The following is a 25743-nucleotide window of genomic DNA, read 5'->3' as shown; positions in this document are numbered from 1 at the left end:
AAGCGCTTTTTTGGGGGGGGGTCAAAAGAAAATAAGACTCTGTCTTATTTTCGGGGAAACACAGTATTAATAAAATTATATACAATATTTGATTCAAACCTAAGAACAAACCTTTTGAAATTTTATCTGTCTACTTATTGTGTACTTTTGCTGCACCAAATTATTTAAAACAGTAATACAGTTTTCTCTGACATTCTGTGTCATATGGAAATGTCAAAAATCATATTAATCAAATCAGTTATTTCTGATAATTTCTTCTATCAGTATCTTATATCCTATATTCTTTAAAATGTTAACATTTTATTTATTCTTTCTTTTTTTGTGTAGTTGGGGGAGTATCTTTGTTAAGGTGGCTTGAAAAAAGTTGGTTCTTTCATGTTTCACTTACAGACTCTGAATCATTCTATTAACTTTTATTATCTTCTAATCGATTCAAGTTTTATTAAGGCTATATGACAATGATGGCGAAACATTTTCGCCTTGGGTGCCAAAAGCATACACGCACGCATGCCCAGCTCCATAATTTCATCCCCCCATGCCATGCTGCCTGTGAATGCCCCTACCGCTGCCCCTCACATGTGCGCACCGCTTTTATGGAGCCTGGGAGTGCGAAAACGGCCAAACTCCACCCACTGGAGGCCGGAAACAGCCCATTTTCCAACTTCCAATGGGCTCGGTAGGTCCATTTTTTACTCTCCCAAGGCTCCAGAAGCTTTCTAGGAGTCTGGGGAGGGTGAAAATGTCCTCCCCTGTCTCCACGGAGGCCAGAAACAGCCTTTTTCTGACTTCCAGTGGGCTCGGTTGGTCCCCAGGCTCCAGAGGCTTTCTAGGAGCCTGGCGAGGGCGAACAATGGCCCAACACAAACCAGACGTTCGGGAACAGACTTCCAGGTTACCTGTTGGGCAATTTTTCTCCCTCCGGAGGCTTCAAGAGGCTTCCCTAAAGCCTCTGGAGGCCGAAAAACGGCCAAAAATAAAAGCCAAAACTCAGCTGGCTAGTGCGGGCATGCGTGCTGGAGCTGACAGGGCAACACCTCACATGCCATTAGAAATGGTTCCATATGCCACCTATGGCAAGCGTGCCATAGATTCGCTATCATGGCTAAATGGTCATGGTTGTAAGTGCACCTGAATGTTACATTTAATGCAAAAAGAAAAGGAAAAGTAATGAACTAAAATAAGATTACTTAAGTGTTATATTTCTTCATTACAAATCTAACATTAGACAATAGTACATTGATGGCTAACAGTTGTTTTAAATATTTAAATCAAAATCATTAGACTTTCGTAAGTCTAATGTTTAAAGCAAAGAGCAAAAATAATGAGGCTTGTGCTACTTACCAAGATATCAGATAATTGAAGGCTGAGCATGTAGCAAAAGTCCCTGAAATGCTGTCTCATGACCATGGACGTGTGCGGTACTCAGAAATCTGGATTATAAGTACTTTATGTGTCCCATTGTAACTTCGAACAGTTGGTAAGTGATAGTCGTAAGTTGAGGACTATCTGTATTTGATAATCAGCAAGTCCTCAGATAACAAACTATACATTTGATTCCTTTAAAAAAAAGTTTTAAGAGACATTGATTCCTAAATGTACAACACTATTTCAGGATTTTAAGAATTACTGCTGATTTTTCATTTGTCCTATTTAAATTTCAGTTATCCAAATAAATATCTCCCCTCTATTAATTAGCACTTTCCTATGTGCTGGGTATAGACTATGAAGCATCTATTCACTTTTGATTTATTTTCTGAAATAGCAAATTGAAACCAGTGGTAACAAAGACAGAGTAATTTTCTTTGGTATTGGTGTGTTTTAAAATAAAATGTATTTAGCATTGTATTATATAAATGTTTCATTGATTTATCCTATTTCTTCCTAGAAAAAAGCTAAAGGGCAGGTGTTGTTTGACAAAGTGTGTGAGCATCTTAATCTACTCGAAAGGGACTATTTTGGCTTGTTATTCCAAGACCATACAGATCAGAAGGTATGTATTAAATGTGTAAGAAAGATTTCTAAACGACTGGGAACTTTTGTAATATATGGAAATGTATTACTGAACATTAGTCTTTTATAGTCCGGAGCCTATATTTCTGAGCAGAAAAGGGGGTAACTATAATGCTATCTCTTATATCATATGGAGCGTGGGAGGGGGGAGGAAGAGCACACAACCTAAAACACCTGCATGTTTAGTTTACAGTAGGGTTTGTGCTTCTATGAGATTCTAATACCTGATGAGCTGAGTGGGTGATGTGGCTGTAAATACAGATCAGGTTTTGCTCATTTGCCTGCCGCTTACCTCCATCTGTGCGTTCCGGTTTCTAACAAGCCATAGACTGGTACTGATCCATGGCCCAGGGGTTGGGGACCCCTGGACTAGATGTTGTATGGATGTGATCAGCTGTAGGAGAGAATGCTGACTGAAAGTATTTGAACTCCAATTTTCACAATTAATTAGAAGGAACATTGGTCCTACCTGAACGTTCTTTCTCAATGTGGCTCAGGAGGGTCCAGTAATAGGTTGTTACGTCTTTATCTGCCCAGAGACTGAGTCATAATTTAAGCCACACCTCCAGTCCTCTCTTGCTTGGCCCCAGTTCCAACGAAGACGTAACTCCAACCTAGAGAATAAGAGAAGAGCAGCCCCTACCCCACAGCTTACCCAACCAGAGTAGACTACGGACCTAGCTAACAGAGAGGAGTCTAGACCCTCATGCCCAATGCTGAGAAAGAACGTTCAGGTAGGACCAATGTTCCTTCTCCAGCTGATGGCTCAGGAGGATCCAGTAGTGGGACATACCAAAGCAGCTATCCTTAGGGTGGGGAACTTACTGGTTCATAGTTCCTGATGGAGCATGCACTTTCTGAAGCACCCTTTGTCCGAAAGATGCCTTGGCGGATGCAAACGCATCCAACTGATAGTGCCTTATGAAGGGCAATGGAGATGCTGCCCATGTAGCTGCCCTGCCTATGTCCCCAATAGGGGCTGAGTGTTCCATGCGGCGTTTCTAGTCAAGGGTGCTTCAATGCCCAATGATAGAAGGGGAGACCCTAGAACCCACTGCAGAAGGCTGAAATGAAACGAATACAACCAGTTGTTCATTTTGCAGAAATATATAATTTCATTTAACAGAGGATGAGACATAAGAAATATCCTTCATGTTTTCCTGAAGTATTGGAGTTCAGTGTGGTTAAGTTTGTACAATAGACAAGGAGGCAAGGATTTCTAGCCCTGTAGTTTATATCATACAGAGGAGTCTTATGTTTACACTATGCCCATGATGGCGAACCTATGACATGCATGCCACAGATGGCATGCGGAGCCATTTCTGAGGGCATGCAAGGCATTGCCCTGTCAGCTCCGCTGATTTCTGCCATGATTATCTGCCATTTTCCGCCCTCAGGAGACTTCCCTGAAGCTTTTGGAGGGTGAAAAACAGCTCAATGCACAAACCGGAAGTTGGAAAACAGTCCGTTTGTGGCCTCTGGAGGGCCTCCGCGGGGAGCGGGGAGAGTGTTTTTGCCCTCCTCAGGCTCCTAGAAAGCCTCTGGAGCCTGGAGATGGCAAAAAATTGGTCCACCAGTTCGCCAAAAGCGGGGGGAGAGCGGGGGGTCTGGGCGTTCATGCACGGGGGGTGCATAGAATTATGGGTGTGGGCACATGCGCGCACGACCCTCCCCCCCGTTCCCCTTGCTTTTGGTACTCCATGGCAATAAGGTTAGCCATCACTGCACTATGCTCTGTTTAGGAATCTGCTCCTGCCATATAAGTCAAAATATGTGATTCCATTTCTCATCAGTTTTTGAGTGCAGAAATGATACGATAGAAGAACTTTATTATTTCTTTGTTTCTTTAGAAGACAAAGATTATTTGGTAGAATCTCTTGCTGAGTTTATCGATCAAGTCTTAGGGCTAGTGTTGCTTCTCCTATTACTTGTTGAATGATCTAATTCTAGGCTTCCAGGAAGGCTTGGGAATTTGTAAATGCAATAGTGATCACTTGTAATTTCCACCCTGATATATGTAGATGGTTGTATACTAGATCTTATGTAAATATAATACGCCAATGTATGTAAAAGGGCATATACTAGATCTTGCCTTTATCTAAGAGCAGATAATTAACAATCTGGATAAAAAGGATATAAATTACCTTGAGCCTCCTGCTGTGGTCGGGTGATTTCCTGGTTCAAATAAAATTGACTGTTAACTATGCCCACCAATGGGCAAACAAATCTAATACAATAGACTGCCTCAAGTGGATCTAGAGAGCTTTCCGAAGACACTTAGGGAATATCTCAACAATTTGGCAGCCAGTTCTGTTGCTTTTATAATGAATGACTGGGTACAGGAAGCTTTAATGAGTTTGCTCCTAAGTAGCCTCTCTTTCTTGTTAATTCTGATTGTCTCCTTGGTTTATTAAGGAGCTCCAAGAGACAAAGTGACAGTAAATCTGACTGAGTACAAGTTCAGGTTCAGACTCACATTGTGATAGTAACAGAAGCATTGATGAGCTGTTGCCCGATTGATTTGTTTTGGGTGTCATCTCCCAGTTTAGGAGAGTGTTATCTTCCACTTGGAAGCTTTGACAGTTTTTCACAGTACTTTGCCAACAAAGTGGCTCAAATTTGCCAGAGGTTGAACTCTTCCTGTGATTATCTAGACTAGAGTTTAACCCAGTACCTGGGATAACATGTTGGTTGGATTCCTTAAAGCTTGTACAGTCTTAGGAAGTAGATGGTATAAGCATTTTACTAGTATACAGAAGGCAATAAAAAGGTATTTTTATTTATTTTCAAGAAAAACCTGTGTATCAAAAGTTTTTCATAGAAAAAAATATCTTATACATGAATAATTAATTGTGAAAGCTATATTTTCTGCTTTGTAAAGGATTAAATGTATTTTATTCTAATTTTAATTGGTGCTCTATGTTTACAGAGAGACTGAACATCAGGCCACTTATACTTCTGGAACTGTTATTTTCATGAACTAGCATGAAAAAAACAATATCTGTAGAAAAATAATTTATAAGGAGGAAAACAGTAGAGGGCAATCTAATCTAAAAGGAAATTCTCTCATATTATTTGCATATTTGAAGAAGCAATTAAATTATTTTTTATGACCATAAAATCTAATATCTTTGAAAAAATGTTATAGACACTCAAGGTCTTTGTGTTTCTTCTCTTTTTTAAAAACATTTGTATGCCCTTTCACTTGCTCATGTAAAGAGAGTGATTTATGAAGGAGAAAGTGTTTGTAAATAAACAGCTAGCTCCCTAGAAATCCTCTGATAGAGAGAAAGCCGCAGACAAGAAAATATGAGACAGATCTCGTTTTCATTTTATAGTCCTCAGTAAAAAAGGAAATAGCTTGCTAGTATATATAGATAATAATTTTACATTGTCAGTTAATAGGCACAAAGAACATCAGTCTCTTGAGTTTTCCATCTGGTTTGCAAAGTTATCTCCTCGTTTCTATCTTTGATGTGCATATCCTATCCTGAGGGAAAAGGCAAAAGTCATATTTCTTGCTCAGCAACCTATCCAAGAAAAAAAAGTATTCCTTATTCATATCTAAATCATACTGGAAAGGAGGGACAATAAAAAAGCATCAGCACAACACTGCTTTCATCAACATGAAAATCTTAAGTCAAAATTTTGGAAGTATTAGATCCTGTAGATACCTCTGCCCGCATATAAGTTTAAAATTAACTCATCGGTCTATGACTTAGTTAAGACTATATTTCAAAGAACTGCATCTCTCCCAAAAATTACAGTGAGGTGATTTGAACAATATAATCAGTTGTGTGACTATTATCTTATTAGTTTCAGGAACATTTTATAATTGTATAGCAAATAGTAATCTTTTATTTTTGCAGAATAAAAGATAACTATTTTGAATACTCAGAACCTACCATTGATAAATATTGAAGTATATGGAAATTGGACATTTTTTTTAATGAATGAAGAAATTAACGTAAAGGAAAGTTAAAAAAAAGATGTAATTCAATTTTAATCACAATCTCTTTGGGAGCCCTCCTGGATTCTCAGATCCTAGCGCAGAGAGCAGATAACAGTACGGTCAGGAAGGCCTTGGAACAAACTTATCTTGTGTGAAAATTGTATCCTTTGCAGGCCATTCCCACAATCACTCATACCTTTATCATTTCATGCTCAAATCCTGTGAAATGTTATATAATGGTGCTTTCCCTGAAGACTACTCAGATGCCACAACTGGTTTGGAATGTGGCTACACAAATAGTTATGGATATTCCTTTTTTGTCAATGTAACATTTCTATTCTACAAGCTACAGAAGACACTAGCTGGTTTCTGGGTGCAGTTCAACATATTCTGTCTTATTGAACACTGAGTGGCCTAGGACTTGCAGGGCAGTTTTTCTCCTGACATTTCTTCCTGTTCAATAAAATCTGTAAGGGTTGACACATTTCTCATCCCAATTGTAAAGCATTTGTGAGACCTAGGCAATATTTATGTATTTTATTTGTTAAATTTACTTCCCACCTCTCTCACTGTGAGGCTACTCCATGCTTCTTCTGTAGCTGTATTGTCTTGTGAAACATCATTTCCCTGAGCTTCGTAGGACCCCAGTGCTGTTGCGATTTTTAAAGCCGTGGAAGTGTGACTCTTCCAATAAAGATAGGAGGGGTTCATTGATTTACTCACTGGTAGTTTATTGCTTATTGTTAACAATAGTTTTCAGTTGGTGAATTTCCAGGATGTTGGGCCATTTATTACTATCAGTTTTTGTATTTTATTACTTCTGTAGCTGTTTAAATCCTTACAGGTTAAAGCCCAAACTTTCTTCAGTGGTTGAGGCAATTTAGAAATTGATAGATGAAAAAGTCTCAGAGTATTTTATACTGATTTTGAATGAATCAGTAATAGATACACTATAAAACACATTAAATATTATATTTCTCATTATGTGTCTTTTTTTTTTTAGAATTGGCTTGATACTTCAAAGGAAATCAAGAAGCAAATTCGCAGTAAGTGCTCCAGCCATATCTCTTATTGTCACACGGCAGGCAGTCCTTGATATATGACTGTTCATTTAACAGTAATCTGGAATTACAATGTCATCAAGAAGAGTGCTTTACACCTTGTAAGGTATTTCTGGTTGTCACATAATGTTCCATTAATAACCCCCATGTGATTTTGATCTGGATGCTTGGCAACCTGTTCTCACAATTGGTTGCTAAGCGCTGCACGATCATGTGATCGCCATTTGCAATCTTTCTTCTGGATTCCCCCCAAAAATCCTCCTCCTCTCTGGGGGCTGGGAGTTGAACTTTTTTGGTAGGGTGCAGAAATGGAGCTGAACGAGTTATCTTCCATGCCCTGGATTTGGATTTCAGCTCCCTCTTGTTTCTGGGGGATGGCTGAAAGAGCTGCCTGCCAAAGAATTTCAGCTCCCCTCTATGAATGAAGGGGAGATAAGTCCTTTGGTGGGGCATAAAAATGGGGCTGAAATCCTGAGTTTTTCTTTTTGTTTGTTTTTATTGCCTAAATACAAAAAACAGATAGCTCCCTTGTATGCTTTAAGGCTGAGATTGCACACTTAATTTTGTCAAACCTTCTTATGTAATGTTGCATTTTAAATAAAACGTATATAATAAAGCCACAAATTAATATAATAAAAATTTCAGAAGTTTATAATACTGTATTTATTATATTTATAAGTATGTTAAGATTATTAGAAATCTTCAGTGTGCGTAGTGTTAAATGACCAGATCTTTCTAGAATAAGAAGAGTTAGATTAAATCTTTATCGGTATATATTGTCTTAGGTTCTGGTGAACTTTCCAAGTCATCTGTTAGAAAAGTTCCTAGAAAAATCAGGCCATTGAAAAGCGAACAGATGCAAATACTTTATCAGTCTGGCACAATACGCCAAAGCTCATTTGGTAAAACTGCATAATCTAATCTGGTATTAGTAGTACAATGTCTGTTAATCCTCCTTTGATTTTCATATAAAGAATGCAAGAAATTTTCTCCTCCTTTGTAATTCTTGTGATTGGAACATACTTATCAAGTTGCCGGTTACCTTTCCTTTAGCTAAATACATTTCTTTCATTTTGGTATATTTTAGGGTTTTTTTTTATTGTGAGCATTTTGTAAGAGTAGTGAGGCTGCTCACAAGGTGTTTTGCAGACAAATAAACAATATGTACAGTGTTCCTTGTTGTCCGTGCTTTTTGCCTCCTTTTATATTTATGCATGTGGAAATGATGAAAAGGCTTTTGTGCATGTTTATAGTACTTGTTTCACAGTCTCATTATCCACTGTTGTTCATCTGGAACAGAAGCGCTGCAAATGGGTGCCACCTGTACAGTCTGTTTTAATGATTTGCTTGCACAGCAGCTTCGGAGTTTTAATAATTCATTGTTCTGCATCTATACAGTTCATTATCAATAGAGTGACCTTAGACAGATCAATGAAGTATTTTTAAAGTATTTACATTATGAGAACAAATATTGCTGAAAAATAATGAAACAAATAAAATTTACAAAAATAAAAAATAGATATAAAAATATGGAGAGGTGGAGGGAGAAGTGAAATAAATTGGCTTCTTTTAATCATTAGCAATGGTTTCCCCCTCTGATAATGACTGATATTCTGTTTTAGAGATGATCTTCAACTACAATGTCCTCCCATATGCCCTTGGTAAAAATGAAACAATTCGTTTTTACCAACGGCATATTTTAACTATTTTTAACAATTCCTCTAATAATCAATCACCAAATAAAAATCAATATTGAAGTAGGCTAAAATTCTCAGAATTGGTTCCCAAAGACATCCAATTTATGGAATCTCCTTTTTCTATTTCACCTGGCCCTGATGGATTGTCAGGAAATTTTATAAAGAATTTAAAGAAAGTTTAATACCTGAATTTTTATTTTTATGCAATACTTTGCACTTTATATTAGACTGGTAGCAATCTAATATAATTTTGATCCTTAATTTGGACAAAGCTTTCTAGGATTTGGCACCATATAGGTCCATTTCATTTCTTAACATGGACCGCAAACTGTACACTAAACTGTTAGCTAATCAATTGATTATAGGTAAAATTATTCTTATGGTTCCATTTGTCTTTATTTCAAGTTGAAATCCCATCAAGAAATCATTAAAATGTATGCAATATAGTAAAATTATTCTTCCCTAGCTATTTGTTATTTAGATATATTAAAACTTTTGATTCTCTGGAAGTACAATTTTAATATAAATATTAATTAACTATAAATTTGTATTAATTAAATATAAATATATATTTATGGACCAACTAAAGTTCAGGTAAGACTTAATAGTTATGTTTCAGATCCCATTACAAATTTAAGAGGTACCAATAGTGTTGCTCTTTATCCCCTTTATTATCCAACCTAGCCATAGAAGTGTTGGCAATAGCATTTAGATCCAGTAATCAGATTTGTGGGATGAAAATGGGAGGTAAGACATAGCTTTTAAATCTATTTTCAGATTATATGATTTTGACTCTCTCAAACACTTCTTACTCAGTCAGTTATACTAATAAGGAGTTAAAGGAATTTGTAGAAGTGCCAGGACAATAAGTTAATTTTCATAAATCACACCTGATGCTTTTTCATACAGTCCCAAAAATTCAAAAGTTTTCATACTTTTCATAATTTTAATTATTCCAATTATATAAATATCAGTAATACATATATATCTATATATCTATTGATATAAACCTGTTAATAATAATTTTAAAAAGCTTTACGCAGTGCCAACATGCAAGAAATTAAGAAAACAGAAATTGGGCTTCAAAACATTTCAATGTTTTAGATGAATTGCAGCAATAAAGATGAAGACCCCATATGGCTTAACTTTTTATTTCAATGCCTTCCAGTGGTAATTTCAGTACAGGTTTTAAAACTTTGGGTGGGGGGAAGAATACTTATGCTTTCATGCAAAATAATTTGAGAGTAAATACAAGGATTCTATACATAGTTCAGACACAGGAAGATGCATTAATCTCAAATGGTATGGGCAAAACAATTTAAAATCTGGCATATTAGTAATTTTACAATATATAAACAGTTTCTTTACAATATATAAACAGTTTCTTACAAAAGAGTTTCTCTCCTATCCTTAGTGTCTACATTTTTTTCTATTTGTGGATAAAAATGTTTACTTTGAATGTTTTCATTTTTTCTCCCATGTATTCTCTGGTGAATATGTTAAATGTAGATTTGCCATGGCAGTTCACCTTTAATGTGAAGTTTTACCCACCTGACCCTTCACAATTGACAGAGGAAATCACCAGGTATGCTATTAAGCATTATTGAATCGAAATCCTACATTATTTAGGGTCTCTTGGAAAATCTGTAAAATATTACATTTCATAAGCCTAAAGAAAATGGCCAAATTCAAAAAAAGCTGCTATCACTTTCCTGTGTTTGATTTGTAGTATTTTTCATAAATTTGGTATAGAAATGTATGTACAGATAATTACTGCAGATAAATGTCATTTAAGAAAAACTAATCATCTATGGCAATGTTTTTTACTGAAAAAAAAGAATAAGTTAAAGCAAAAAAGCAACAATATTGAATCCACCCCAGATATTCAAAATATAGATCATAACCTGGGCATGTCAGGGAGGAAACACTATTGTAACTCTGACATTTCTATGGTTATGGTTAAAGGTGTGTGTGTGTAGTCTTAAAAAGTATACTACTTAAAAACTAGTAGTCAGAATAATTGCACTTTACTGATAGTATAATTTCCAGCTTTATATTAGAAATAGGTTTTATTTGTTTGTTTGTTTTTTGCAGTTTTTAAAATATAACCTTTTTATAATAAATAATTTCTGTGTTTGCAGATTGCTTTTGATGTAGATTTTTAAAATGTTAAAAATAGAGAAAAAAGTTAAGCTTTTTGTGGGGAAAATAAAAGGAAGGAGTATTATGAATGTTCTCTAACTTGTGTTACATATAAAGTAAATAAGGGAATAGGATAGAAAGGAAACAAGTAAATAAAATTTGTCAGACAATTTTCGTTGGTTTTTTTTCTTAGGTACTTCCTTTGTTTGCAGCTTCGTCAGGATATTGCTTCTGGACGTCTACCATGCTCTTTTGTGACCCATGCTCTGCTTGGTTCATATATTTTACAAGCTGAACTAGGTGACTTTGATCCTGAGGAGCATGATAGTGGTTACATACAGGAATTCCAATTTGCACCTAACCAGACGAAAGAGTTGGAGGATAAAGTAGTAGAACTACACAAGACACACAGGTGCGTCATGTTCCAAGTAATTTATTTGTATGCATTTTTGTTTGCTTGTGGCAGATAATGCTCCTGCAATTAAAAACAAAATCTATAACCCTAGGCTGTAGTCAGGCATTATGTAATATATCCTTACCATTCCCTCATAAATAGGTAAATTAATCAAGAGATTGTTATTAATAGCATACAAATAAATAAAGAGAGAAAGGAAAAGTAATGAAAATAATAAACTTCAATCATTCACTGAAGAAGTAAAAACAAGGGGAGAGAAGGAAATGAGCTTTAGAATAAAGTTTTGGGAGAAAGATCCCATAATATTTCCCATAGGACAAGTCTTTAATTAAGAACCAGTGGTAACAGAGTTTCAATTTGCAGGATACAAGTAAGCATAACAGTAAAACATATGGAAAAAAAGTTCATAGGGACACAGGAACTTTAAAATGCAAGATATTTTTCAGCTTTCATATGGTTATGAAATTATTTCTGAGTATAATTTAGAAATTTTAAAACAAAGATGACTAGAAACTAGGGATCCCCTCCCCCCCTTCTTGATTACATCAAAGAAATTCAACAGTACAAAAAATGTTCAATAATGCAGGGAGTACTGTTTGAGACAAGAATATTACTTCAGTAGGATTTTCATAAATCCTAATGAAGTAGCTCTGGCTATAGCTCTGGCTATTCTTCATCTTGAGAGATAATACAGTTTGAATCCCTCAAGAGCAAGTTCGGTTCTTTTTTTCTTGCTTAAATAGGAGATGTTCGACAAACACCAGGGCATTTCCCTTTATTGTTCGAGCTTTTAAAATTATCAAAATGTTGGTAACCAACTATCGGATATTGATTTAACACTTAATCCCTGGCATGTCTGTGCTAAGTGTGTTTCTACTCTGGTATGTTTTGATAATTTTCACAAATGCAAAGACTGGAAGCGATTATATTTCATACTGGACTCTCCTTCAGCATGATTAATAAATGTTTGAGATGTTTAAAATGGGTGGGATTCAAAGCAATGCTACCCCTTGCAAAAACTGGCCATATCTAGAAACAAAATGCTGGCTTAAATAAAACATGGTCTGAGTAGCAAGGGCTATGTTTTTATATACTAATAAGAACACAACATAACATAATATTGATTTTTTAATATTTTCTTTCTAAATATTTGCAGGGGTTTGACTCCAGCACAAGCAGATTCCCAATTCATAGAAAATGCCAAGCGGCTATCCATGTATGGAGTGGATTTACATCATGCTAAGGTATTAGCCAACATTTTTATAGAAAATGAAATTTTATTTAGAAAATGTAATAGATTCATGTACTTAAAAATACCTATTGTACAATATGCATGATATTGTTGTTTGTGAGGAAAAGAAGAGAGTGTTGTTGCTGGCAGCAAATCAATCTGAAGGGCGATTTGATTAGAATAAGGGAAGTAGATATGTGATTAGAATACAGGAAGTAGAATTCCTGGCAGATGTGTGAATCAGTCTAAAACCATCCTGTATCAGAGATGTATTCCTTAATATATTCTATTTCTCCTGCTTGAAAGACAGGGATATTTGGAGAATAATTTGAAATCCAGAGTAGATATTTTTGACATTTTTATTGCATATATGTCATTTCATGTTCGTTTAGGCTTGTTTTAACCTAGATCTGTATCTTCTGAATGCCATTTTCTTGCCGCATTCACTCCGCCAACATACACAAGCAAATGCAGAATTGCTTCTTCTTTCATGATCATACTATTGGGGGGAAATTACCTTTCCCCAGTGCTGCTGCTTCTGTAGTAGATGGTAGATGTGAAAAGAGAAGTGATACTATTTGCACATAATACCATTTCTAGTCCCAGATTCTATAAGTTCTGTCCAGAACTTACTGTATATTAGCCCGTTGCCATTTGAAAAAAAGAAAAGAAAAAAAATCTGAGCACTTGCCCTAAAGGGATATTTGTGAAGCTACCAAACTGCTATTCACACAGTACAGTGGTCGGCAAGCCGCGGCTCGCGAGCCACATGCGGCTCTTTACACACTTTAATGTGGCTCTTCTGTGTGCCGGGCGCCCGCTCCCCTCCCTCCTCTTGGGCACTTCAAAACAAGCGCCTCTTTCCCTTTTTTCTTTTCGACCCACAATGATTAGGGAGGATCTTGAAGTCGGGCGGGGACGAGAAGCGAGGAGGCAGAAAAAGAAACGGAGGCTAAGGAGCTTCCCCCCCACCTCCTCCCAGCAAAAATCTAACCGGGGAGCCGGGCGGGCAGTAGCAAATTAGCCGATCACGCCGCGTGATCAGCTAATTTGCTACTGCCCGCCAGCTCCCTGATAAGATTTTTGCGGGGGGGGGGGAAGCTGCTTGCCTCCGTCTCTTTTTCTCCCTCCTCGCTTCTTGGGGCTAGAAGACCTCCAAGGTCCCTTCCAACTCTGTTATTCTATAAGGTCGTTGCAAATTTGATGCAGGAGAAGTTTCTGACAAGTGGAATGACGAGAAGCGAGGAGGCAGAAAAAGAAACGGAGGCTAAGGAGCTTCCCCCCCGCCTCCTCCCAGCAAAAATCTAACCGGGGAGCCGGGCGGGCAGTAGCAAATTAGCCGATCACGCCGCGTGATCAGCTAATTTGCTACTGCCCGCCGGCTCCCTGATAAGATTTTTGCGGGGGGGGGGGGAGAAGCTCCTTGCCTCCGTCTCTTTTTCTCCATCCTCGCTTCCTGGGGCTCCACCAATGGGGAAGCAAGGCCCGCCCAGCGCCAGGCTTTGGGCTAACACAGAGGCCTGCAAAGTTGGCTGTTTTAAGACTGGTGGACTTCAATTCTCAGAATTCTGGGAGTTGAAGTCCACCAGTCTTAAGAGCCAATTTTGCAGATCCCTGCCTGGGCTAATATGATTGATGCCCTTGGTGGACTTCAACTCTCAGAATTCTGGGAGTTGAAGTCCACCAGTCTTAAGAGCCAATTTTGCAGATCCCTGGGCTAATATGATTGATGCCCTTGGTGGACTTCAATTCTCAGAATTCTGGGAGTTGAAGTCCACAAGTCTTCAAGCTGTCAGGTTTGAAGACCCTGGGTTTTTTTTTTCTAAAGGGTTAGGGGTGCAGGGGTCTTGCAACTTGACAGCTTTAAGACTTGCGTGCTTCAAATGCCAGAGTTTATTGAAACTAAAAACAGTGTACCATCCTATGTATTTTCGGTTTTAAAAATGTGGCTCTCAAAATAAATTTCAATCGTGGTTTTGGCGAGATTTGGCTCAGTTGAAAAAAAAGGTTGCCCACCACTGACCCAGTACATTTAAAAGACCTTTGTTAACTGTATTAATGCAAGACTATCATGCTGACATTTTCACAACTAGGAACTTTTCCTTATTGTTATAAATATATTGCTGCTGTTAGTACAATGGAGGAAATGGGGAAGTAGTGAACGTTCCAAAATGATCTGGAAAAGTAGGTGGGATGAATGAAAATTCCACAACTTTTAGCATATAGGAGTGTGTATGTGTTTGCTTTTGCCCTCGAAATTACATCTATGAAATGCTTCATTGTAAAAGATTTATTGTAAAAAATGTGAGTTCTCCCATGCTTTCATTTTAAAGCAGGATAGGTCTCCTCTACTAATAGGAAGACTAGCCAAATATTTGGATAGTTAATGACTTGAAATATTAAGTACAATACTGCATATTACAAAATTGAATAAATTAAACTATATATTGCAGATTTTTAATCATTAAAGCTTTTTAAAAATGTGTTTTGTTTCCATTCATATGATGGATTTCTATCTTCTGTGTACTATTTTGATATTCAGTTAGTATATCCAACTTTATATAACAAGGCAATGACTTATAATTTTATATTCCCTTCATTATCAACTGCCTATCTGTCCACTTCTGAAGTATTTTCTTAGATTCAGTATTGTTGCTCAGCTAAATTTCCATGACTTTTAAGTTAATCTTCTGTATTCCTGCTGCCTTGTTGTCTGCCTGCCTATGTGTATTCCTACTGTAATCAGGTTGAAATTGCTTTCATTCTTAATTTGATAGGATTCTGAAGGTGTGGACATCATGTTGGGGGTTTGTGCCAATGGGCTACTCATTTACAAAGACAGACTTCGAATAAATCGTTTTGCATGGCCCAAAATTTTGAAGATTTCTTATAAACGCAGTAATTTCTATATTAAAATCAGACCAACTGAAGTAAGTACATGATATCATGATTTACATGTCAGAAATTGTATGAACACATGTCAGGTAGTTCAGTAGTTCGTAGTGTGATATGTATCTGCCTTGTAAAGTGTTTTTAAAAAAAATCATACTAGATCTGTTGAAGAGCCATAGTGCAAAGCAGCCATAGCTACTGAAATGCTTCTTTCAGCTGGTGCATGACCTTCTTGAGATGTTCTCTATATTGAATATGTCTAAAAACATATTCTCCAACACTTTGATATTTCTACAGTATTTTGTTTTCTTGTTGCTTCATTTTCAGAATCATACACCAGTTCGAATCCATAAGTAATGAACAGTAAGACATATTTTTAAAGCATTTGATGTTCACTAATAATTCATAAGCCATTAAAAAGATTCCAAATGCCATTCAAAAAAATTGTCCTACAAATGAATTAGTATAGAATCTAATCAATTGTAGACTTACTTTTTGACACTTACCCAAATGTGTATTGTATGCAGCTCATTAAATCAGTGCAAAGCTTAATTATACAAAAATGAACATGTTTTTGTCTGAACATTAACTATAATAGGAAATAGAGACACTATCATTTTAATTCTTAATTATGTCAGACCAGTTCCTACTTTGCAGCAATTTTGTCTTGTTTAGAAATAGCTTTTCTGTATGTTAAATGTTATGGAAAAGACTTCCAAGAAAGCGTTTAGTTAGTCATCTGTACAGGTAATCCCCGGGTTCCCTTAGCAAATGTTCGAACTTACGTGACAAGCGCCCCCTAGCATTTGCGAACAAGGCCCAAAACTACGAATCTTGCAGCACCATGGCAGTTGTTTACCCTTATGAACAACCCCAGAGGCTCGGCAACATTTATCCTGCATATTGCCGGCCAAAATGGATTTGAGGGGGGCCCCTGCCCTCTGAAGGCCCGTTTGAGCATCTAGAGGCCTCGCCTGGCATGTTGCTGGACAAAATGGAGCTTCTGAGGGGCAGATCCAGCCCTCCGATGCTCCGTTCAGCCCTCCGCATGCTCTCCCCGGCCCATTGCAGGCTGAAATGGAGCCTCCACGGGAGCAGATCTGGCCCTCAGAAGCTGCATTTCGAATGGCGACCTATGAGGAGACTACTTGCTAGATCTTTACAAGGTAAGTGACCAGCGCGGCAGGTTGCAGGGGGGGGGGGAAAGCATTGTGGGGAGTATGAGTTATTTAAGTGGGTTGGGGAGGCCTTAGGTGGTCTTGACAGATGGCCTGTTCCATCAGTACCCCCTCACCATGGCCTTCCCCCCCCTGAAATATCTCATGTGCATTTAACGAGCCTCACATCTGATAAGCGAATGCGTGGACGAAAGGAGGGAGTGATCTCGTTCAAGGTAGAATATTCACTTCCACGAATCCTTGGGTTACGAATGGGATGGGCGGACTCCATTACATTCGTAACTCGAGGACTACCTGTTTATATTATGTTTGAATTGTAGCCTCTGAGTGAATCATTTGAGCCTCTGGTTTTGAGTTGTTAATTAAATTGCATTCTAAGATGATAGTGACAATAATGGTGATGATGTGATTTTTATAGTTAACTCAAAGTAGTGAACATATCTAATACTCCTGCCTCTTTTCCCCACAACAACAACTTTGAGAAGTGGATTGGACTAAGAGAGGGTGACTGGGTAAAAGTCACCTGGCCTAGAAATCTCCTGGTTTCTAGCCCAGCATCTTAACCACTGCACCAAGTGACTGAAAATGATTACATTAAGTTTAAGAGTAAATGAAATCCAATGCTAAAAAAAATAATTCCCACTGATTTAGTTTGATAGATACATTATGTACAATTGGAGCTGTAATCTTAATTTTTTAAAAATAGAATTTAGTTTGCATATGAAACTCAATAAAAATAAACATTTTTTATAAAATTTATAATGCTTATTGAAGGAAAGCAATGTATGGAAAGTTGTCAGTAGGATAACCAGCCAGTAAGGACATCCAAATATTTATAAATATCGGGGAGGGGTGTTCTTTATTTTCTGTAACTATTAGTATCTGTAATGGAGGGAAATAATGAAAATGAATCATAATACAAAATATAATATGAGGCCTAAACAGTTAGTTAGCGCAAATGGTTTTCAAAAATCATATTAATTTGATTGTATTAATTTTTTTTTCAGCTGGAGCAGTTTGAGAGTACTATTGGCTTTAAGCTGCCAAATCATAGGGCTGCAAAACGATTATGGAAGGTTTGTGTGGAGCATCATACTTTTTATAGGTAAAACTTACATTTTTAATTAATGGGTTATGGGATTTCCACGGCTTTTATGTTTTTTGAGGAAAAGTTTTAAATATGAAAAGAGCTTTTGATAAATGGGCTTCCTTTTAGCCTGTGACAAAAATACACATTCATTATAACTACCTTTCAGTTGTGTATGTCCCATGTGCAGGTTGATTTGGTCTTCATTTATTCCCTTGGTCTATCACAGTGATGGCGAACCCATTGCATGCGTGCCACAGGTGGCATGCGGAGCCATTTGTCAGGGCACGCGAGGCGCTGCCCTGTCAGCTGGCCAGTGTGCATGTGCGCGCTGGCCAGCTGAGTTCACCCTTTTGTAAAGCCATTTTTCGCCCTCCCCAGGCTCCAGAGCCTTTATAGGAGCCTGGGGAGGGCGAAAAGAGCCTCTTCCCCAGAGGCCCTCCGTAGGCTTCATGAGCTTCCCTGAAGCCTCCAGAGCACAAAAAAACGGCCCTATGGGCAAACCGGAAGTCACGTCCGGTTTGCTCGGAGGGTCGTTTTAAGCGCTCCGGAGGCTTCAGGGAAGTGTCCTGAAGGTCCCTCAAGCCCCCAGAGGGCTTCCGGGACGGGCGGGGAAGGCTGTTTTCGCCCTCCCCAGGCTCCAGAGGCTTTATAGGAGCCTGGGGAGGGTGAAAAGAGCCTCCCACACCGCCCCCTGAGGCCCTCCAGAGGCTTCATGAGCTTCCGTGAAGCCTCCGGTGCGCAAAAAAACGGCCCTATGGGCAAACCGGAGGTTTGGGAACGGACGTCCGGTTTGCTCGGAGGGTCGTTTTAACTGCTCCGGAGGCTTCAGGGAAGCCTCCTGAAGCCATCGTACCGCTTAAAACGACCCTCCGAGCAAACCGGACGTGACTTCCGGTTTGCTTGGAGGGTCGTTTTGAGCGCTCCGAAGGCATCAGGGAAGCCTCCTGACAGTCCCTGAAGCCTTCGGAGCGCTTAAAACGACCCTCCGAGCAAACCGGAAGTCACTTCCTGTTTGCTTGGAGGATTGTTTTGAGCGCTCCTGTTTGCTCCGAGGGTCATTTTGAGCGCTCCGAAGGCTTCTGACGGTCCCTGAAGCCTTCGGAGCACTCAAAACGACCCTCCGAGCAAACCGGAAGTCCGGTTTGCTTGGAGGGTCGTTTTGAGCACTCCGAAGGCGTCAGGGAAGCCTCCTGACGGTCCCTGAAGCCTCCGGAGGGTGTCCGGGGGGGTGGGGGAGGCTGTTTTCGCCCTCCCCAGGCTCCTATAAAGCCTCTGGAGCCTGGGGAGGGCGAAAAAGCATGTAAAAATGGGGGGGAGTGCCTGTGGTACGTGCATGCGCACGGGATGTGTGTGTTGCGCATTGCATTATGGGTGTGGCACGCCCCCCCTGCGCTCCCCCCACTTATGGCACGTGTGTCAAAAAAGGTTTGCCATCGCTGGTCTATCATGACATGGTGTCACAGTGTAATCTATTAAAAATAACAAAACAAGCTTTTTCCCTGAAGCTACATGCTGGATTTTTCTCCTAAAATATTGTTATGATACAATAAATGATAAGTTGATTATTTCTTTAGCCATCTGTAATATGATAACGGTAGGCCCCATCATGGTTGTTTGCAAAATGTTTATGCTAGGCAATCTGTAACATATTGATAGATACCTAGGGCATCAATTAGTAAAATAGACAATAAATGACTCAATAAATGGAATGAAAGGTTTCTGGTAAAAATAGATTTTTGTTTTGAATCCTAATATTCTCCCATCTTTAAGCACATTTTTTTCAATATTGTTTGCCTTCATTATAGTAGATTCTCTATGCTTCTGTTGATAAAATGTAGGCTGTAATAACTTAGCTATGGTAATATAGAATATTTTGTTAGAGGGGAATTTGCCTTGGAAAGAATTTTGAGTGAAAACAACACTGCCTTATTATTCCAGTTTTCCCTGCAGACAGAAAGTGCTGCTACTGTTCATTGGCTTTTTTTTTTTTTTTCAAAAAGTTTTATTGGTTTTTTTAAAAACATTTATGTGGAAAAGGGTAGGTGGAATTACAAATTTTGGCAGTTGCAAATGTGGCAGACGCCCCCTCCCTCCAAACTCCTAGGTTACATCAAAATATCAAATCTTAATACATAATCATAAAAAGTCAGCATCTTAATTCTAGAAAGAATAATTTTCAATCAATCTATATAATTATAATATATAGTCTAGTTATAAATTCATTTTTACTTTCGGTCTGTTTATAACATTGTGATTTTCTTATTTATTTTTGTGATCTGAGCTTTCTTGGTGTTGACCCTTCACCCCCCGCTGGCAGAGCTCCGGCCCCTCCCGTGTCTTGTATGACCGTTGTGGTGTCTTCTGTTTTTTCTAGGTTGGCTTTATTTTTTTCCATAAAGGCCTGTGCCTCTATGGGTGTATTAATTCTGATTCTTGTCTCCTCCCAGAATATCAGCATACCTTCAGGCATCAACCATCTAAACCACACCCCCTTCTGGTATAATTTATTCGCCAATTGCGAATAATTTTTCCTTTTTTCCCTAATTTTTTTGGGAATCTGCTTTAGAATGGTTATCTCCCTGTCGCAGTATGTCAATGTTTGCCCCCTTTGCACACCCAGAATTTCATCTCTTGTGGTTTTCCTAAGGAATTTAATGTGAACCTCCCTGGGTACATTATGTGTTCTGGCATATGCTGAATTCACTCTATAAGCTAGGTCTATCTCCCATTCCATCTGCTGTTTATCTTTGTGTATGTATTCAGCTAAAATATTAGTCATAATGTCCCTTATGTTTTCCCCATCTGCTTCTATTACATTTTGAAATCTAAGATAAAAGGACATTCTCTCAAACTCTATTTTCATTTGTTGGATGTCAAGTTCTTTGTTCCCCTTCTGTAAAGCCTCTACCCCCCCCCCCCTCGCCTCCGCCACCCCACCCTCCACAAGGTCCAGTCTCTGTGAGTTCTTAAAGATTTGGGCTTGGTTCTGTTTAATTTCATCTTTCATTTCCCTTAACTGTTTCTTAATTTCCTCCTGGCCCTGTAGAATTTGTTGAAGCATTTGTTGAAAGTCTATCTCTGTAGTCTTGGGTTGCATCAGTTCTGTTATCTTTGACTGTGTAGCTGGGCTAGACGTTGCAGACGTTGGGGCAGAAGTAGCAAATCCAGGCTTTCCAGGAGGTGGTCTTTTTGGAGACATGGTTTTTAAAGCAAGGAAATCAGTCAAAATAGAGACTGGGCAGCTGGAGAAGTAGAGCAGGCAGGCGAGTCCAGAAGGCAGAGGATCCAAACAGATGGGGATTTCTTTAGTCAGTCTAGCAATAGATGAAAATTTTTTCCCCAAAGAGTTCAGAAAAGAACAATCCACAGGAGATTCCTCTGGGTGACTCGGAGACAAAGACCGGAAGCCTGAATTTTAAAGGTGGAGTCAGGTTTCACAGTTCATGAAGACAACGGAAGTGTGCCATCTTGCCCTGCCAGCTTTGGGCTCAGAGGCATAATAAAGTTTTAAAAGTTCAAAAAGTTCTCAGTTCACCCATAGGTTCTGGAACTAAGTCCAATGAAAGTCACTTTTATGAGGGTGAGGCATCATTAGTTGGCTCTCCCCCCTCCTCCTTCCCCTGAGGGCGAAAGCAAAATCTTCTCAAGCCGCTTGTCCAAGGGAGGGGGGGAAATCCCCCTCCCTCTAGCCGCACCTCTAGCAAAAGTCCGAAAGTTTAACTTTTTTTTAAAAAAAAATGCTGAAAGGTCCATAAATTCAAAATAGAGGGAATGGAGAAGGGAAGCCTCTCACCACATTGCCGCTGCTTCGTTCAATAGCGCGTTCTCCGATCGGCATGGGGCGAGGCGCGCGCACACGGGCGCCCTCCGAGACTGCTCCCCGGTGCCTAGAACGAAGCGGAGAAGCCCCCGCCAGCCGCCGCCGACGCCAGGACCCTCCGCGAGCCGTTCCCTCGGCAGGACACCTCTCCGGGGCGTCCTGTGCCCCCCCAGAAGCGGGGGAAGCCCACCGGGAGAGCGGGAGCAGGCAAAGGCTTGCCTGTCGCCGTAGCCGCCGGAACCGGAAGTCTGTTCATTGGCTTTTTGACCTTCAAACCACATCTACTTTTTGCTTTCCAGTGAAAGCTTCAGCAGACAAATTATTGGACTCAAGAACTAGATTTATCTCAGACTTCTTTTTTCTTCTACTGGGAATTCACTTTTACCTGCTATTTGTTTTTCCTATCTAAAAATGTTAGTTTGTCCAGTTTACTTTTATTTTTAATTAATAATTAAAGTCATTCACATATGCACTCTATAGCCTGCTTGCAATTTCAATCATTGGGGTTTGATTATACACTTTATGGAAGACTGCCCTTATTTATGATCAAGAACTCCCAAGCACAAAATGCAACACATATGTTTGTTGGAGCTAAGTGATCATGTTAAGCTTATTTGCTACATCTGTTCTACAGGAGTTAGGTTGTTTTCATTCTAATTTAAGGAGCTAGTTTTAGCCTCTAAAACCTTAAGTGGTTTAAGACAAGGTTATCTGAAAGGCTATTGATATCAAACTGCCCAGCATATGGGGCTCTCTTTTCATTCATTCCTGAAAATGATTTCACTGGGGAGGAAAATTGAATGGTGCTGGGTGATTGCAACTCACAGCTGTGTGCAAATAAAACTCAATATCTGCATTTGTTCATTCTGTTGATTAGAATCTCATTCTGTTGTATTTAAAAGCCTGCTCAGGGTGGCAGAAAATACTGGGACCTTGAAAGAATTAATGCTAAAGAATTTTTGATTCAATCCTTATACAAGAATAATCCAGAAACCAACAAAGTTTTATTAGAGATGGAAGACAGAAAAAAACACTAACACTAGGAAAAAGGAAAGTAAACTGCACAAAATGCAGAAAAACTATTGTCGTGTATTAGTATCTTCTGGCATCACCATTTTAATTACAGCATTGACAGTCTTCAAATTTGTCAGAAAAATGTTCTAGAATGATTTTCTTCCATTTGGAAACATTGGTAATCTTTTATTGGAAAGACATAAGGCTTTGCAAGTAATGACTTGGTATTGAGGAGAAGTTAATGCTCTTTATGAGGCTTTAAGATATCTAACAGATCCTAAATAATTTATTTTGCATTCCGTTTATTATCAGGTAGTTTTTATATTTGTTACATTATACTTACAGCTGTGTGAAAAAGTCCTGCACGCTTTCAGTTTTAAGCTGTATTTACATGTTTAATCAACTTTTCACTCATAGAAACAATGCAGAATTAGTACTTTGATGAAAATTTCTGTAGTCGGATTGATATGCGTAATTTTTATTAATATAACCAAAGTCTTTTTAAGGTTTTGAGTGAGTTTATGTGCTAAAACAAACACAACTTGAATTTTAGAGAATCTTAGGATCGAAAGTAGCCAATCAGCAGCGAGATTTGGCTGACCAATCAAAATGCACAGAGGCTAAATCTATGAGCCAATGAATGTTGTCATATTCTCTGACTATAAATAGGCATGAAAAGCATTGAGAAAATTAATTTAGCTCTGGCTGCGGGCAAGGATGAAGGCTTTTGCTTTCACCAGTACTGAGCAACAGCATCACATCATTGTGCTTCATGAAGAGTGTTACTCCTGTACAGAAATAGCCAAGAGAGTGAAATGTCATCACACCACAGTGAGCAGAGTAGTTGAAAAATACCAAATAACTGGCTTAGTTGATGACAGGCTCCGCTCTGGAAGACCAAGAAAGTCAACAAAACTGCAAGATTGGGCTCTGCGATGCATTTCAGTGGCTGACAGGAAGCTCACCTCAACTCAAATTACAAGACTTTGGGGTGAAACATGTGATGTAAAAGTGTGCACAAGCACAGTGTGTTGCAGACTCCTTGCCAGAGGGCTCAAAGGCTGCAGGGCTCGAAGTAAACCTTTGCTCACAGACGCTCACCGCTCTCGTCGATGTGCATGGGCCAAGAAGTATGCTAAGTGGACCAATGAACAGTGGGCCAAGGTCATCTTCAGTGACGAGAGCTATTTCTACTTGACTGGGAAGCAGTGCAATAAGTATGTCAGAAGATTTCCAGCTGAAGAACTTAGGCCGTACTGCCTGAATCTATCTGTGAAGCATCCATTGCACATGATGATCTGGGGCTGTATCGCTGCTTCTAGTATTGGTTGGATACAAATCGTGCAGGGAATCATGAATTCTAAGCAGTATGTTGAAGTCCTGGAAAAGACCATGCTTCCTTCAGCTAAGTAACTTGAAGGGAAGGATTTTTACTTCCAGGATGACAACGTTCCTTGTCATTGAGCCAAGTCCGTCCAGCAGTGGATGAAGAAGCATGGTGTTCGACTCCTGGATTGGCCAGCTCAGAGCGCGGATTTGAACCCAATTGAGAACTTGTGGATCAAGATTGGTTACGAAGCAAGCAAGAAGCATCCGAAGATCAAGCAGGAGCTGATTGAATCCATTATTGCAGCCTGGCACCACATTGTCACCAAAGATCACATGCAAAGGCTTATACAGTCTCTGCCGAAGCAACGCTGCCTGGTGATCAGCAATAAGGGCTGGCCAATTTCATATTAGTAACCATATTTGGTTACCTAAACGGTCCTTTTCAGGGCCACAAACAATAAAAATGTTAACAAAACACTAGCATCGGCCTTAGTAATTGCAACACGTAATTTAGGTATGCATCAGTTAATCTGTTTTCATAGTCATTGTAAGCATGCATTGTACGCTGCATTGTAAGCATGCAAGAAAATTCACAATCCCTATCCAAACATCACCAAATTGCAAAAAGCTTATGCTTTTCACTTAAAAACCACCAGTATTTATTTAAATATAGCAATATTTGCACAGCAATTAGCATAAAATATCATAAAATTAATGGCCTATCCAAAAAATGTCATAAACTGTAAACCGTAAAGTGTGCAGGACTTTTTCACACAGCTGTACATATTACTTGAGCTCTGGATTGAAAATATGTTCTTCTGAGATTGCATACCTTTTTTCCAAAATTGCCCATTTTGTGCCTGAATCTACATTTTTAATAGTATAAAAGATCTTTAGGATTATATTAATGCTAAGGATTACATTAATGCTAGTTAAATTGTGGTTTACTGAACTCAATTGCAACCAACAACTCCATCACTAAATAAAGTGGTTGATAGGAGGAAAATCATGTGACTAGACTGTGCTTTCATTTGCCTGTTTTTTCCCCGCCTGCCCCCCAAATTGGAGGTCACTCTAGAGGTGCTGGGAGAACTTTCACAAAACTGACCAAACTAATCAGTTTCACACTTTGTTTTTCTTTATTTTGGAATGCTCATCGCAGCAATGGGATAATTAGCAAGAAGTAAATTAATGTTTGCATTTACTTTCATTGGAGGGTAAAGAATTACAAGAGAGTAAAGAGACACATGATGGGGAATGCACATTGGAAATAGTGCACTGATGCCAGCATATTATGCAAACGGCCTGATTTATTTCCCACTGTCCAATCTCTCTGCTTTGCAAGGGAGGAATGGGTCAGGAACAGGTGAGATTGCCTACAGAAATTGATGTTTTTTCCTTCTCCCTCTTGTGGATCAGAGAGCTTGGAGTAAAGAATTATTAGAGAAGAAGCTGGCACATTATGGGAAATTGTGACATGCTCACAACTGCCAATGCCACTACATTGCTTTCAATGCATGCCTTTTTACTTTGTTGTAATCCCATCCTCTCAATCTTTGCTCTGCAAGGAGGAAAAAACAAATCAGGCACAAGAAAGCACTGAATGCAGTGGTAGTCACATGAATGAGGGATGCTGCACAGGTTGTAAATGTATGCATTATTCTTGAAGTTATTTTGTCCAGAACTGTTGTAATTTCAGTCATTGAACACAGCAATTGGTGAGGACTATCTGTATTCAATCTAGTGACTGATTAATGCTTTGGATTATATCAGTTCTAATCTTTTCCCCCCTGAATATAATTAATATGGGGAATAAGCTTACTGACACTAGTGTGTCAGTATGCAATCTACTCATAGAAACTGCCTTCCAGACAATACATAAAGAAATATTCATAACAGTAGTGTTATTGCT

General features: G+C 38.8%; 1 protein-coding gene across 16 annotated transcripts in view; it reads left to right on the top strand.

Annotated features, from left to right (window-relative positions):
• Positions 1 to 25743, top strand: part of EPB41L2 (erythrocyte membrane protein band 4.1 like 2) — a 110916-nt gene that overhangs the window by 54177 nt on the left and 30996 nt on the right. For all 16 annotated transcript variants that reach the window (XM_081942842.1, XM_081942841.1, XM_081942839.1 and 13 more), the window contains exons 4-10: positions 1886 to 1990; positions 6966 to 7008; positions 10230 to 10305; positions 11056 to 11274; positions 12434 to 12521; positions 15286 to 15438; positions 17586 to 17683. In XM_081942842.1, coding sequence (XP_081798968.1) covers positions 1886 to 1990; positions 6966 to 7008; positions 10230 to 10305; positions 11056 to 11274; positions 12434 to 12521; positions 15286 to 15438; positions 17586 to 17683 — 782 coding nt within the window. The remainder of the gene's footprint in view (positions 1 to 1885; positions 1991 to 6965; positions 7009 to 10229; positions 10306 to 11055; positions 11275 to 12433; positions 12522 to 15285; positions 15439 to 17585; positions 17684 to 25743) is intronic.

Source organism: Natrix helvetica (assembly GCF_964273705.1).
Source record: "Natrix helvetica genome assembly, chromosome: 2".
Classification (NCBI taxonomy): Eukaryota; Metazoa; Chordata; class Lepidosauria; order Squamata; family Natricidae; genus Natrix; species Natrix helvetica.
The sequence above is the reverse complement of the archived record's forward strand: the minus strand, read 5'-3'. Positions and strand labels throughout refer to the sequence as shown.